Below are 16,880 nucleotides of genomic sequence, written 5' to 3'. Positions count from 1 at the left end.
TGTGCCATGATGTACCTGTGATGGTCAATGAGCAACTGTGAAGGTCAGGTTTTGACTTCTGCCTTTTTTTTTCTTTTTTTTTTTCTTTTTTCTTTTTTTTTTTTTTTTTTTTTTTTGAGGCAGGGTCTCTTTGTTGCGCTGTTGGCTAAGTACCCCAGGCTGGGTGGCCTGGGTACTTGCCGTCAGTCCTTCTGCCTGTGCCTGCATCTTGCTCTGAAGGTGCTAGCTTTATAGACCCATGCTGCCACATACGTGAGTTCTGACTTGAACCAGGCCGTCGGGCTCATGTGATGAGCCATCTCCCCAGCCCAGCCATTGCTTTCTTGACATCTTACTAATCTGAATACATCTTATGCAACATGGTTACATGCAGCATGAAAGTTGCCTTGTTTGGGGTGACTTTATATGTCTTGTTTTTGTTATCCTATATAGATGTGAGTCAGATAAGAATGAAGAGCCTTTATGGCTTTCTTCCGTATTGTTAAACTGTTTAAATCCAAACAAATTGGTAAGTCACCGGTCAAACACTGCCCAGCATGAAGGAGGCGTTAGATTTTATTCACAGCACTACAGTAGAAAAATCACACACCTGTAGTGGCTTCCATGCCCACACACGTGCACACACATGCATGCACACTAAACAAAAACTTCAAAATAAAATCCATATTATATAGATTTCCATATTAATGTACATAAAGCATGCAGTATTCTTCCATGTTCTTCACTCTCGTTTTCTGTTGCCTTCTTAGTCTTAGTTTGCCTAAGTCCACTTCTCTGCCTTTTCCTTCCTCTCAGACCTGATTGGACTTTATCATCGTGATAGGTTTTCTCAGAGGTGATGTTTACTTTACTTACTCCAGTTTTCCCCTTCTTCCTTCATTCATTTTCCTTTTTGTTTGTATTGGCTCATTTTACTATTTATGAATTACTTTTCTAGCTTTTGGGGTATTTGCTTACTAAGAATAAAATTTTCTTAGTAGCATTTGCTTACTAAGAATAAAATTTTCTAACAAATCATTCTAGTTTATGTTATTAGTGTATATTTAATTAGATATAGTTTTATAAATCATAATTTAGTCAATTTTTGTTTTTAAATCATATTCTTCATGGATATAATTTTTAAAATTTTTTTCATTTATGTGTATGTGTGGACATGTGAGTAACCAGGAAGACCAGCAGACAGCATTCCGTGCCCTGGAGCTAAAGTTACAGATGTGAGTCCCTGACTGACATCTGTGCCAGGAACTGAACTCTTCTCTGCAAGAGCAGCAAGGACTCTTAACCTATTGACATTATCTCCCCAGTCCTTAGTTTGGCTCATTTTTAATATATGGCTCATATTTTATTTTCTCTTTAACTCCTGGCTATTAGCAAAATGAGTGTTAACTGCATGGTTTCCACTCAAGCATTTTTATTGGAATTTCTATTTTGTCCAAATCATGTGTATTGTAGCCTGACTCAAGACTTCTTGCTCTTTACATCTTCATCTTGACCACAAAGATTTCTTTGGGATTTTTTTTATTTATTTTATTGAGCTATTCTTTTTTCTCTGCTCCCCTTTCTGCTTCTCCCCTCCCCTTCAATCTTCTCCATGCTCCCAATTTACTCAGGAGATTTTGTCTTTTTTACTTCCCGTGTAGATTGATCCATGTGTGTTTCTCTTAGGGTCCTCATTGTTGTCTAGGTTCTCTGGGATTGTGATTTATAGGCTGGTTTTCTTTGCTTTATGTCTAAAAACCACTCATGAGTGGGTACATATAATTGTCTTTTTGGATCTGGGTTACCTCACTCAATATGATGTTTTCTAGCGCCATCCATTTGCCTGCAAAGATTTCTTATAAGCCAAACTCATAAGACTGATATTAAAAACCTAGTGTTTATTAAGTGAAAAATCACAAACTATTAACTTTTTACATAGTTGGATGCGTTGGCTCTCCTCCTCAGAAGTCCCTGCTCAGGAATAGGTACCAAACAGTATAGACAGGTATTGAGGACATTAATGCTGGACTAATTCATGGTTAAGCTATAGAGTCCCTTAGAAAGGGTGACTGAACTTCATTAAAGGAGAAGTGGTTTGCAAGCAAAAAGAAGAAAGGACCATCCAGAAAGGACTAGCCAACATTACGAAGGCCAGTCATAGTAGCAATCTGTAGGCATTTGTAGACACATCTTTAAGGGGCTGTGTGCTCACTGCTGCTTACATACTCCTGGGAACTCCCGGTCCATATCTCCTGTAAGCATTACTTATGGGCTATGAGAAGGTGGCTACCAGTGTGCCCTGTTTTGCAGATCATGAAATGATGAGTTTTAAAGAAATTAGAGGAAACCAACTATGAAACCTAGATCATCCAGTTTGAAACTCACTGCTTTTCTCCTACATCGTGTGAAAGGTTCAGTCCTCTAGAGGTCAGGAAACTGTTCTCTCTAGCACAGCCCCTAGTGAGGACTGGGGAAAATGGGGTTAGCTGTCTGAGTGTCCTCAAATGTGTAACCTCAGTGTTTGTCTCATTTGAGATCCCTGCAGTGAAGTTGAATGAGCTGCTTGAAAACTTTTATGTCACTGTCAAGAAGAGTGACGGCTCAGACTTCCTGGCGACCTCACTTCATGCCATCCGCCGTGGCCTGGACCGCATCCTGAAGAATGCAGGTGTGGGCTTTTCCATCACCAGCAGCACCTTCAGTTCTTCCACCAAGAAACTCAAGGAGAAGCTGTGGGTTCTGAGTAAGGCAGGGATGTCGGGTGCCCGTTCTCGCAATATCGTCTACTTCTCCCTTTCTGATGAGGAGGAGATGTGGCAGGCAGGGTGTCTCGGGGACGACAGCCCCATTACTCTCCTGTCCACAGTGGTCAAGTACAACAGCCAGTATCTGAATATGCGGACACTGCAGGAGCACGCAGACCTGATGTATGGTGACATCGAGTTGCTCAAAGACCCACAAAACCAGCCCTACTTTGCCCGGACAGACAGTGTTAAGCGAGAGAGCCGGAGTGCTTCTACCAGAGTATGTCACGGGAAAATCTACCATGAGCATTCTAGGGGACACAAACAGTGCCCTTACTGCCTCCTCTACAAGTACATGTACATCCACCGGCCACCTACCCAAATGGAGGCCAAGTCTCCCTTCTATCTGACAGCCAGGAAGGAGGCCACAGACATGGGCAGTGTATGGTATGAGGAGCAGAGGATGGGATTGCGGTCCCTCCGGGGAATTGTCCCAAATTTAGCCAGAAAGGTCAAGCTGGACAACTGTGAGAACTTCACCTTCGTCTCATTCACTCAGGTCTCCAGGAGACTTAGCTCCCACAGCTGCTGCCAGTGAGCCCTCCAAGGCCAGGACTTCCCTCAGGTGGTCATGGCGAGAGTCATCAGCAAGCAGGTCCTGAGGAGACAGAAGCTGTCTTCACTCCATGATACAGCTGGCCTCCATTACTGCAGCAGGCCATTGCTCAGTCTTGAAATTCACTTTTACATAAAAGTAGATGACTGAATAATGTTTTATCTAAATGTGTGACACCTTGTTAAATCTTGGAATCTAACACAATGTATAATTATTATATACAAGAGTGAAGAAATTCATTTTATCTAGTGCCTTTTTAGCACGGGTTTTCTTGGAAAAAATGTTTTAAGTACTTACTGTTAAAAAAAATCCCAGTAGCCTGGCAGCTTTAGAATGGTATAGAATTATGTACACTTTGTTGAGTTTCCTTCACATAAGGACCTAGAGCGAGAGAGACAGAATTATGTTTTCTCAGTGGATGCTCTGCCAGGGAGGCAGACTTACTCACTGAGGTAAAAGAAACACTTCCACTGTGCTGTTGATAAAGACAATTTGATAAAACGAAGATCAGTACTCTGAAAGGCTGGTTCTGAGACACCACGTGCAGTGGACTCTGCAACCAGGAGGGTTTCTAGAAAGCCACTTGTGACCCAAATAGGAAAACCTGAAGCAGAAGTGCCTGCATCTGAGTTCTCCACACCGTGAGAGCATCTGCTGTTTGAACTTTGTTTTGTGTTAATCTGTTTTTCACATCATGCCGTTGTTCTGTTGGCCAGAGTCCCTGGACATGTAAGGCTAGCTCATGCTTTCCTAAGAAAATCAACAAAGTAAGCCACAAAGAAAACAGATTCCCCACTGCATTTACTAAAGATTCTGGAGATCTGTGGGTTGGCACAAGTGCTTTGGACACAGATTTAGGCAGCTTACCAGGTAAGCAAGCCAGCACTAAGGACATGGTGAGTCAGAGCATGCGTACATTGTCAAATCATTTCACATTAATAAAACTCAACCTGACCATGTGCTGTTTAAACAGCAGAATTTTCTGTTAGCTACTCTGAATACAAGTTTTTAAAAAGGAACCCAAAGAGTACTAATTAACAGGAGTAGCTGCTACTCTGCTTTCCATTCAAGGGAAGACTGCTATAACTTGTACCATTGTGTTCTTATGTATGCTTTTGGATCCCAAATTAAAATCCCAGTGCAAATTCATACTGCACAAGTCCTTAAATTAGTCATTTCTTTTTCAAAGTACTGTTTTAATATTTATTTAAAGTAGTTCTTTTAAAATCACTCATTAGTTATTGAAATATGTGACACTTTACCAGAGAAGACTCAACCAATGCTGCCTTAAGGACTCATGTTGTTCTCTTTCTAGTGAGTATATGCTTATAGTTCTGTTCACTAGGTTACCTCCCTGGGTAGTGATGAATTTTAGTAGCCCCTTCTTTGTGTAAATAACACGCAATTAATATTCGGTGTTTGACTTGACCCTGTGTATTAGTCTGTAGTGACTTCCAATCGTGATTTTAGGGTTTTGAAAAGATAGACAAACCAGGTGTGGTAGCCACGCCTTTAATCCCAGCACTTGGAAGGCAGAGGGAGGCAGATCTCTGTAAAGCCAGCCTGGTCTACAAAGCGAGTTCCGAGACAGCCAGGGCTACGCAGAGAAACCCTGTCTCAGGAAAAAAGCAGAGATGGTCACAAAATGTTAGGTCAGTCTTCTTTAGTTTGCTAAACACCCAAAGGTTATTTTGTTTGTGGGAAGCAAACAGTTATCTTTTCGGTTCTGCATGTAAGATGAAGACATGACTTGTATGGCCAAGTTGCAGAGTCTGCATCTTAATTACTAACACCTTCATTTTTATTTTAGATAGATTCAAAATGTTGTTGTTAGGTGTGCTGGGATCTTTCCAAGTTTAACATTCCCAAGAATAGCAATAACTGACCATATGTCGTCAATATTCCTGTTAACTGAGACTGTTGAGCATTTGAATAAGCATTTCTGCTTCAACTTCCTGCCTTGCACCTATTTGATGAATTGTAAGCTCTCCAAATTCTCAGGGGTCAGATCTTCAGTTACACTTGACAGCATGGGAATCCTTGAGTCGTGGGAGTGAGGAAGAGCACACTTGCATCAAGGGCTCCCACCTGCCATGTACAACTTTATTGTCTATTTGTGCAGATATGGCTGTGTGAGACACACTTTACATCAGTGAGTGGTAAGCTGGGGTGAGCCTACCAACCTGAAAAAATAGCTGTCTTCCCAGATGGCCATGCTCTGAAGGAGGGCCAAGAGCTGTGGCTGAGGTTCAGTCTTTCCAGTCAATTATATGCCATCTCCACAGGACACATAATCTTTTGGCTTAAAGCAAAAGAAAGGAGAATTCCAGAAGGGATAGGGCAAGTTACAAGCACTTGTCTTTGGGTCTCTCTGCACCAGAGTTGGGGTGTTTACCCAGAACTTTCCGTTTGAGCCGGGGTTGTAGCTCAGTGGCAGAATGCTTGCCTAGCATATGCAAGGGCCTAGGTTCTGTTCCCAGCACTAATGAAATAAATTCTTTAGCTAGCATACCCCAATGCAAGTTGCCCCTGGGCCCTGCATAAGGGAAGTTGCCATCTCGGTTCTAAAAGGACCCCTGGAATCTTTGGAGGAGATCATACTTTTTGTATTGCTGCAAAAGCTGAGGTATGCATGGTGACTCACACCTGTAATGCCAGCACTCACAAGACTGAGGCAAGAGGATTGCCATGAGTTCTGGGCCAGCCTAGGCTATCATAGCCATCTTGAGCTACAGAGTGAGACTCTGTCCTGAAAAACGTAATTAAAGGGCTAGAGACTGGTCAGCCATTAAGAGCACTGGCTGCTCTTCTAGAGGACCTGAACTCGGGAAACTTCAGTCCCTGGAGGTCAGACTCGCTCTTTTGGCCCCATGAGCACCAGGCACAAACATAGCGCGCAGGCATGCATGCAGGTAAAACACCACACACTTAGACAATACATAAAAGGAGTTGTAGGGGCTACCTCCCCAGTGCCCATAGGCCTCTCTCTGGGGAATGGCTTGTCAGGTAATAGGTTGTCATCCTGGTTTGGGCGATCCAGTTGGACATGAAGAGTTTAACATACTGCTGTATCTTAGGTAAGCAATGGATTTTTGTTGTTGTTGTTGTTACAACTTTTTGTAACTGTTGTTACAACTTTTAGTAACAGTTCCTCCATTGTGGAGATTCTCTTCCTTACGTTTTTAAACTTGAAGAGGAAACCAAACCTGATAATCTGGCCAAGTAAACACAGCCAAACCTATGAAGTCTACCTCTAGTCTATCAAGCCTGATACCTCAGACACAAGTAAAAAAAAAAAAAAAAAATGAGAGAAAGGAATACTGGGAGTCCCCAGAGGCTTTATGGAAAGTTTCTTCATTGTTTTCTGTGTTTTAAAGCAGAAATATTGTATCTAACCAAAGCTGTGAAAGAAATGGTCTCTTTGGTCACGTGGCCCAGTTCCCTTTCCTTGGATTTTGTTCTGATTAGTCAGCTCAGACCCATAAATGACATTTGAAAAAATGTGAAATTCTATTACTTTTTTATATTAATTCAGTCTTGTTAAAAGTATCAAGCATTTCAGCATATTCATAGACACAGCCATGAAGAGGATTTGAACAAGAGGGTATTTATGTAGAAATTAAATGTCTTGACAGATCCGGGGCCATTCTTTTGCCACTGACTTGGGCAGCTCTGCTGGCAGCACCGCATGAGCTCCTCAGTGACCTCAGTGGACTGGCTCTCGGCCATTAGCAGGACACACTGCTACACTAATACTGCTTAGTACACTAGCATGTCTTCTCAGGAGATGCTTCTTTAAATTTTCAAGTTTCTGGACTTCTAAAGTTATTTTGTTATCTCTAGACAACAGAATGCTATTTTTGTTAGTTTAAGCTAACAGTAAACATATTGTTGCCATTTAAATAAACAAAATGGTTAAAGATCATCGTTACCAAGTATTCATCACTTGCTTTTATGAGACACTGATTGCTTTAAAAAAAAAAAAAAGTGAACTTGGAGCCAATTTAGGCATAGATGAATGCACATAGTAGGACCTCGCAGAGGCTGGCTGGCTTGTCCTTGGCGAGCTCCACTTTAGTCTGAGTTCCCACTGGACTTGTCTAGGAGCTGGCAGCTGTGAACAGAACATAGTGGAAATTTCAAATTTGTGGACAGTTTAAGTAATTTCACTTCTAAAATAAAATTTTAATTTTCTCTGTCAAAAGAAAAACATTCTGTTGTTTAAACGTTGTTCCTAAGTAAAGATCTTCGTTGTACTTTTTCCATGTGAATGAGTAAATTTAAGGAAGACTGGAACAGTGCTAGATTGAAAACTATATTGGAAGAATCAAACCTTAAAAATGCCAATTATGTGAGGGACAGGAGAGCTTTTCCTGTTTAAAAAGTTTTTAATGAAGATAATTGGATATGGAAACAGTAGCTTGAGTTTGCCTTTAATAGAAAGACTACTGAGAAACAAGATCTTTCCTGATCTTGTGTCTGTGTTCATAAAGCTTAAAAAGACTCAATGTATTCCAGCTTCACACACACACACACACACACACACACACACATGCATGCACACTCACGTACACACACAAAAAAATGTGTAGCTACCCCTTCTGGATCGAAATCCTTCAGACATCTGATCAGAAAGCAGCAAGCTGTCTATAAGAAGAGAAGAGCGGCTGGCTTCAGCTCCTCTATAGCACCAGGTGCTGGGAAACATTAGGGAATTTTGAAAAGAAAGATTATATCTTTGGAATTTTATATTTTAATATCTAAAAATATTGTAGTTATGATAAATTCTAAGAAAGTACCACCTACCCCACAACATACAACACATCATTTAGACTTAATGGATCTATAATTTCAGTGTCTCTGAAATAATAATCATTGGGTCGTTATCCACTAGAGGAAAGGAGTGGGTGCTTTTAAATAGGCAATAAAGCTAGAAGCTATGCATCTAAAAATCCCAGAGTCCTCTCTTGAATGTGTTAATATAACATGTACTTAAAAGTAAATATAGTGCCATAGTACTGTTTTTATTCAATTTTATTACTGAAATAATTCATGGCAATTAGAAAACTCAGATACAACTCTTACAAATGAAATCTACATTATTTTAGACCTTTCTAACAATTAAAACATTCTTGCAGTAGAGCCCATTGCTTCTACTTGTTCTGTACTGAGGTACTGAGGTCACAGAGCCCAGACTGTGCCTCTTCACTGCACCACGTGTACTGCTTCACTGTCCCCAAAGTTAGTAACAACAGGTACAAAATCAGACAATTACAGAATCAATATATGACCTTTTTAAAACTAAACTTGGGGAAGAGGGCTGGAGAGATTGCCCAGCGGTTAAGAGGACCCGGGTTCAATTCCCAAAACTCACCTGACAACTCACAACTCCGTGACTCCAGTTCCAGGGGACCCATTGCCTTCTTCTGGCCTCCACATGCACACAAACAACCACAAAATAGACCTTTAAAAAGCTGGAATTGCCAAGCAATGGTGCATACCTTTAACCCAGCACTCTGGAGGCAGAGGCAGGCATCTCTTGAGTTTGAGGCCAGCCTGGTCTACAGAGCGAGTTCCAAAACAGCCAGAACTGTTACATAGAGAAACCCTGTCTCGAACCACCAAAGAGAGAGAGAGAGAGAGAGAGAGAGAGAGAGAAGAAAGGAAAGGAAAGAAAGAAAAGACTTGGGGGCTGGAGAGATGGTTCAGTGGTTAAGAGCACTGGCTGCTCTTCCAGAGGTCCTGAGTTTGATTCTCAGCAATGACATGGTGGCTGACAACCATCTATAATTGGATCTGATGGCCTTTTCTGGCCTACATGCAGATAGAGCACTCATACCTTTAAAAAAAATAAGCTGGATCAGGAAAAATGGTGTATTCTGGAGTGCAATGATAATAAGAAAAGTTGGATTTTAACTGCAGGAAGCTGGCCAAGGCAGTGGTGCATTTCTAAACAACTCGTGACATTGTAGACATCTGTCAAAGTTCAAGTATTGTGAACTTGCGGGTGTAGCTCAGTGGTAGAGCACTTTGCCCTAGGTTTGGTTTTTTTGTTTGGTTTTGTTTTGTTGTTTATTCTGTAGTTTTTTGTTTGCTTGTTGTTGTTTGATGTTTGATTCAAGGTCTCACTATGTAGCCCTGGGTGGCCTGGAACTCATTATGTACACCAGTTGGTCCTCAAACTCATAAAAATTCACCCATCCCTGCCTCCTTCATTGCTGGAGTTAAATGCATGTGCCACCATGCCCAGCCAGGCCCTAGTTTTGATACCCAGCTTGGTGGCAGGGCAGAAAGCACAATGAGAATAAAAACAGTGAAAACAAATTGCTTCTGGACCCCACAATATCAGTGTTGGCAGTAAAACTGGGATCTGTTGTTTTCATGTGCTTGCCCTGGATACGCTTGAAGAAAGGAATGGAGAGTCTGGCCAGTGAACCCTGATGTTTACTTTAAATTAGCAATACAGGAGTTTACGCTTCGTGCTTGTTTAGTTTTTCATTCTGAAATACTACAAAAACTATCCCCAGAAGGACAGACATAGCTTCTTCTGGATCCTCCTACATCAGATGGAGACCCGGTATAAACTCCCCAGGGTTCTCTTGCTTAACTGTGATTGACAAGTCTGTTTGACTTTACCACTTAGACAAGTAATTTGTCTTTACTTAAAATTTTAGTGTTTTCTAATGAGTTTTTTGTTGTTTTGTAACCAAAATGCATTTGCAATGTTTTTATTCTCCTAGGTGTTTTTAAACACACTAGAAAGGACTTTACGGCTGGTGTTCATTTACTAATGACTGACTTTATTGTACCCTTTCCAGCTTGTTCTTCCCTGGTGACCACACCTGGGAACACATATGTACACACGGGAGCCTGTGAGCTGGAAGGCTTTGCAAACGCTTTCTGTCCATGTCAGGATTGGAAGGGGTTTTCTTACTCATGTAATCCAACCCTCTAGTTAATGGTCAACAGAGTCTGTTAACAATTTGCAGTGTTTGGAGGTTGTTTGTTTTAAGGTGTTGGTCTTACTCATGTATATGCAGCTTTAATGTTTAACCCAGATTATAAAAAAAATAAAAAATAATGTTTATTTTATGTCTATTTTCTTAAAGTAACCTAGTTATTTCAACATGATGTGCAGTGTTTTTACATTCGTACCACATTCCTGTGAGTGTGGTTTGCGATGCTGGCACATTAGGAATGGTTCCTTGCCCACGGCTGATGCTCCTGAGCTCTTGTTGTGGAAGTAGTTGTCATGGCTGCCTCCTCCTCTAATACTCTTAAAAATTTGCAGACTGAGTCCCATGGAGAGATCTCACAGTCGTATACTGGCCACTGTGTTCATGTCTTAAGTTAATGTTTAATTACTGTTTTCAGCTCTTCGGTTTTGTTACTTTGGAGACATTTAATCCTCAGAACTTCCAAGTGGAAATCTATTGCTCTCCACATTACAACAGCTCAACTAAGAAATAAAACTTAAAAAATGTTTCCAGCAGAATAGATTTTGGTATCTTAGGTTTCTTTTGGCTGTGGTAAATGTCCTGTTGCCCTGGTAAAAGCAATTTGGGGAAAAAGAGTTTATTTTCACCTGAGAGTTGTATATTATGAAGGGCGATTCAGACAGAGAACTTATGGGAATTCATTGGAATGACTTACAGACTAATCCAACAATGGCTAGCTGTGAACGGAAAGTTCCCACAAGGCTAAGTGTCTCCACTGATCTTCTATATATGCTGGAATCCCAAAAAAGTAGTCTCCAATGCCAGTGAAGGAATGGATGTGCTGCCAAGGTGAGGGCAAGCAGGCAAAGAACTGAATAAAAAACCTTCCTTCTTCCATTATCCTCATATAGGCTGCCAGGAGGTGTATTCCAGATTCAAAGTATGTCCTCAAGATCTGGATTAAAGACCTATGTCTTCCTGCCTCAAAGGTCCAGACTAGAGGTGGATTTACCTGCTTCAAACCAAGCAAAAAAATCTCTCACAGGTGTGTCCTCCATTTGTGGATTGTAGTTCATTCCAGATGTAGTCAAGTTGACAACCAAGAACAGCCACCATAGGTGTAAGCTTCCGCACTTTTCTGTGGACACCCGAACCTCGAAACAGGCGCGCGCTTTTCCTGACTCGAGCCCACGAGAACGGACGCATGTCCTAGGGGTTTGAACAGACGACACACACACACAAAGAGACCGGCTCATCTGCCAAGGAGCAAGTGGCAAATGGCAGCTTTATTAAGCATAAGTCGGGTATATATACTGTGGGGCAAAAGACACCAGCCCCCCATCAGGAACAGGGAAAGAGAAAAGTCAGGGGGCCGCACCCAAGGTCGGACAGCAGCTGAACAGAGAAAAGAGGAAGCTTTCCTTCTCTGACCAGGGAACCTTGCCTGCGGCGAGAACCTTGCTTGCGGGTGGAATTACCATGATAGAAGAGTTCTCTCTGAGCTACACCCTTGGGCCGTAGGTGAAATTAACATAACAGGAGAGGGCAGTTCTATGCCACACCCTTAAGCTGATGCAGTGGAACCAGGAAGCAGAACAGCCCTGCATAGCGCCTCGGGAAAAATGGGGAACCTGTGTACCTACACATAGGCAGCAACATGGAAGGAAGGCCATGGAGGAACACTGTTTACTGGCTTGCATGGCTTGCTCAGGCTGCTTTTTATAGTACCCAGGACCAGCAACCCAGAGGTAGCACCATCCACAGTGAACTGGGCCTCCAACGTCAATCATCAGTCAAGAAAATGAAGCACAAGCTTACCCACACGTCCATCTAGGGGGAGCATTTTCTCAGTTGAGGTTCCCTTTTCCCAAATGACTCTAGCTTGTGTCAAGTTGACACAAAACTAGCCAGTACAGTCTCCCATGAGAGTGTGAATAAAAACACGAGGACACTTGAAACCTGTTCCAAAGCTTCTGCTTTGGTTCCTATCTCATTTCCTGTGATGTGTTCCCTCCCTGGCTTTCCTCAGTGATGGAGTGTGACTTGGGAGTTGTAAGATGAAATAAACAAGAATAGTTGTAAACAAACACCGAAGACTAAAAGGCTGTTCTAGAGATGGTACAGACTCAGAGGTGAGTATTCTCAGCTGAAAGGAGGGGCCTGCAGAGACATGGGGATGGTGTTGTTAATGACATTGTGATAAAAAACATCCAGCGAAGAAAGCTGTTCCTGTGGATGACCCTATTTGTACCCTCCAACCTTGTTCCTTTAATGTAGATCTGTGGGTTATTGAGTAGCCCTAAGACAGGTATGTTTATGATACACAGATGTGTGTCACATTCATGCCAGTGTTCCCTGCAGATGGGCAAGATGAGGCAAGAGGGCCAAGGAATACACATGACTGAAGTGCTGCTGTAAAGGAGGTGCCCGCCGTGAGAGAAACCAGATATGAGGACCAGGGTACAGGCATTCCAGGCACTTGCTGCCCACCCATGCTCATCTAGGGTCCTTAATTTCTTCTAGTGCCCAGAGCATCTCCTGGCCAGAATGTGTGGGCTCTCTTTAGATGTATGGCCCCATTTTCCTTCTCCAATACATTTCTCATTTTTCTCCTTATCCTTTGGATTCTGTCTGAACCCTTTCTCTCCTTAGGGGTATTTTCACTACCAATTTTGCTGGTAAGACGCCAACGACAGATGAGAAAGACATTAAACACAATGCATTTCAACAATAAACAAGATCCTTATATTTCTCATGGGATCCCAAAGAATTAAAGATGAGAAACAAAATTTCCTGCTGGAGTATTTACAGTGTACTCAGCTGCTAAAATGCTCAGCATGCAATCAAGGAAGCAATTTAGCACGTTTCTAACATGCTTAGCTGTGGTAATCATCTTTAAGAGTTTGGCCAAATTTAAAGAACCAAGTCAATTTTTTATTGCAGCATTAGAGAATCTAATGTACCAATAACAAATGCACTTTTGATAGTTAACAGAAATGCTGTGCTTGTGCTTTGTTATGCCTGTCCCTTCGTACTGTATCCTCAGTTCATGGGCAGCCTTGCAAAGATCACTTCCACGTCACTTTCTTGATCCCTCATTTTCCTCAGTTCAACTACCAACTTGCATGCAGTCCCCAAGTGTCAGACATTATATGCCACTTTCACAACTTTTGTTATGACAATTTTGCTTATTCTACTATTTATTTGATGTTTTATATTTACATTGTTTCCTTGTTTTAAAACTTGAATTTAGTGCCGGGCCTGGTACCCCTGCCTTTAATCTCAGTACTTGGGAAGTCCAAGTAGGCAAACCTCTGTGAGTTCAAGACCACAAGTTCCAGGTCAGCAAGAGCTACAGAAACCCTGTCTCAAATAAATAAACAGATAGATAAATAAATCTTGAATTTATATTAAAGTAAAAAGTAAATGTCTTAAACAAAAAAAGCATCCTGATTAATTTCTGTTTGCTACTCAGGTTCAAATTTCAATTCTGCTTCTTTCTAGCTCTGTAATCCCAAGCAAGGCCTTTCTATACTTCAACAAATTTATTTATTTAAAAATTTTAAAGATATAGTTATACATATGACTTGCCTGCATGTGTGTAGGTATGTGTACTACGTAAGTTCTAGTGCTGTTGACAATCAGGAGACATTGAATCCCCTAGAACTAGAGTTACAGACAATTTTACAGTTGTAATCTGCCTTGTGGGTGCTGGGTATTAAACTTGGGTCCTCTACAAGAGTAGCAAGTGCTTTTAACTACTGAGTCACTTCTCCAGCTCCAATTTTTTCATCTTTAAAATGAGAGTAACACCACACACATTTTACCTTACAGGGTTGTAAGAATTAAGATATGTTATATATATTATATATATAGGTTAGCTAGCTAGCTATATATAATCCATAGGACAATGCCTAGTATGCAGCAACTATCTAGATAAAAATATTATGTTAGCTGTGCTTATTATATGTCCTTTTGCTACACAAATGCAGTATTCTATATTAAGTATAACCCATATGCATTCCCTCCAGTGGCACAGCAGCACACTGTGAACAATATATTGATGTGCTTCCCCTTTCTCTCTCAAAATGCTTGTGATGGTTTGAATGAAAATGGTCCCTATAAGCTTGAATACTTGGTCACCAGGGAGTAGCACTATTTCAAACAATTAGGAGGTGTGGCCTTGTTGTAGGAAGTGTGTCACTGGGTGGGGGGGGGGCTTTGAGTTTCAGGTGCAAAAAACTGGGCCCCATGTCACTGTCTCTTCCTGCTGCCTGCAGATCCAGATGTAGGGCTCTCAGGTACCCTCCAGTGCCACGTTTGCCTGTGTGCTGCCATGCTTCCCACCATGATGTTAATGTACTAAACCTCTGAACCTGTAAGCCAGCCCCAATTAACTACTTTTCTTTGGGACTGGAGAGATGGCTCAGTGCTTGGGAGCATTGGCTGCTTCTCTAGAGGATTCAGATTCAATTCCCAGCACCCACATGGCAGTTCACAGTTGTTAACTCCAGTTCCAGGGTATCCATGGCACCAGATATGCATGTGGTGCACATATATATGGATGCAGGCAAAATATTCATATAAAAATCAATACATTTTTTAAAAAATGCTTTCCTTTCTAAGAGTTCCTGTAGTCATGATGTCTCTTACTCTCCTGGTTTCCCTGCTGCATCTCTAGACTCTGCCAGGTGTCTCCTCTGAAAATCATTTACAGTTACTACTTCGTTAGGACAGTCTAACCCACTCCCACAACCTTAGCACATACACCTAAATGGGTGAAGCCCAGGAAATTACTCAGGCCTATTTTCTTAGTTCCTCAGGGTTGGCTGAGGTACATAGTGCTAAAACAGACAGGAAGGCCTAGTGGCTGGAGGACTTGCTTCTCCAGCAGAATGCATAAAGCTTCCAATTTTCCCACATCCTTTCCATCCTTGCCTTGTTACTGTCTTGTTTTACTTTATTTTAGTAATGACCATCCTACCAAGGGAATACTTTATAGTGAAATAATCAGTAGCATCAGACATATTTTTAAAGTACTTTACTTACTTTTATTTAATATTTATTTTTGGATTTTTGAGACAGATCTCTCTACTATGTAGCTCTGACTGTCCTGGAACTCGTTCTGTAAACTCAAAGATCCATCTGCCTCAGCCTCCGAAGTCCTGGGATTAAAAGCGTGTGCCACCATGCCTGGCTGTGCTTTACTTATTTTTAATGGCTCACTAACTGCTTTCCATTCTCCACTTGGAGGCGGGATGGAATAACGGGGGGAACATGGGAGGAAATGACAGGCATAAGGCTGCTGCAGTAGACCAAGATGGTGGCATTGAGAGGGTAAGAATTCATTAGATTCTGAATATACCTGGAGGATAGACACAATCAGATTAAAAGAGGAAATGTGAGAAAAAAGCCCTGCAATGACTAAGTCACTGACGTAGAGAACATGGGGCAGGCGTGCTGGGAAGGAGGACATGTCTGAAGCCACATTTAGACGTGTTACGTTTGGATGCCCATTAGACTTCATTGTGGAAAGAAATGGTGATAAAAGGTACGAGAGTTTGCAGAACAAGCTGTTTCAGATATTTCTTGCTGCATAATGAACTACTCCCTAACTGTGAGGGCCAGTGAAATGACATATGCTACAAGACTGGACCTATTCCCAAAACCCACAGTGAAGGAAAATCCACTCCACAAAGCTGGCCTCTGGCCTCCACATATGCTCTGTAGTATGTAGAGAATTAAAAATAAAATTTTTCTTACAATTTTCTGGGTCGAAGGGCTCATCCAAGTTTTGCCGGTCCCTGTGACATCAGGTGAAGTTACACATCTGACCTATCCATTGGAACTGGGCCAATCAGGAAAGCGCATGAGGGCTTTACTCGTCACTACCTGGCAGCTCAGTGCTTGTTGCTGTTGTTCTATGTTAACTTTAACACAAGCTAACATTATCTGAAAGGGAACCTCATTTGAGAAAATATGGGCTGAGGAGTGGCTCAGAAGTTAAGAGCACTGGCTGTTCTTCCAGAGGATCTGGGTTGGGTTCTCAGCACTCACATGGAGGCTCACTACCATCTATAATGAGATCTGGTAACCTCTCCTGGTATGCAGGCAGAACCCTGTATACTTAGTAAATAAATATCTTTTTAAAAAGATTTATTTTGCTGCATTCTCTTGAGAAGTTTTGCTATCTCCAAAAATGAGTAAACATAATGGAGATGTGGGGCACTGGGGAAAAAGTTGTGTTGCATACATGTAGTTTTGTGATGGAACCAATAGTTCAGTGAGGAAATTAGAAGGATGTGTCATGGGAGGTCAGCGGGTATCAAGGTGGTAGATAGAGCAGGAAGATAGGAATAGGCAAACAAGTTCTGTGGCTATGGACAGCATACTAATGCATGCTGAAGCAGCACTGTGTGCTCAAAAAGAACTGGGATTCTGCATTCCCATTGCGTATTCGGTGTGGCTAAGATGGCAGCAAATTAATATTCCTTTAATTAAGATCTTTATAAGTGACCAAAAAAAAAAAAAACCCAGAACCCTACTTAAATCCAACCTAATGAGCATTTGTCACATCCCAGATCAGACATTTCAGAAGAGTCA

The 16,880-nt window shown here is 41.7% G+C and overlaps 1 protein-coding gene and 1 long non-coding RNA gene across 3 annotated transcripts in view; one reads left to right on the top strand and one right to left on the bottom strand.

The window, feature by feature from the left end:
• Window positions 1-10,431, top strand: part of Kiaa1958 (KIAA1958 ortholog) — a 160,352-nt gene extending 149,921 nt beyond the window's left edge. For both annotated transcript variants that reach the window (XM_085686069.2, XM_085686071.2), the window contains one exon: window positions 2,515-10,431. In XM_085686069.2, the coding sequence (XP_085542195.2) occupies window positions 2,515-3,321 (807 nt within the window). In that variant the 3' untranslated portion in view covers window positions 3,322-10,431. The remainder of the gene's footprint in view (window positions 1-2,514) is intronic.
• LOC148122812 (uncharacterized) lies at window positions 1,861-6,552 on the bottom strand. The gene is made up of 3 exons (XR_015737593.1): window positions 5,523-6,552; window positions 3,637-3,720; window positions 1,861-3,381 (listed from the first exon to the last, which is right to left on the bottom strand). It is a non-coding gene; the product is annotated as an uncharacterized LOC148122812 (long non-coding RNA).
• Window positions 10,432-16,880: the final 6,449 nt, after the last annotated feature.

The sequence above is a fragment of the Myodes glareolus genome, chromosome 3 (assembly GCF_982192425.1).
Source record: "Myodes glareolus chromosome 3, mMyoGla1.1, whole genome shotgun sequence".
NCBI classification, from domain to species: Eukaryota; Metazoa; Chordata; class Mammalia; order Rodentia; family Cricetidae; genus Myodes; species Myodes glareolus.
Note: the sequence above shows the minus strand (reverse complement) of the source record. Positions and strands in the feature narration are given on the sequence as shown.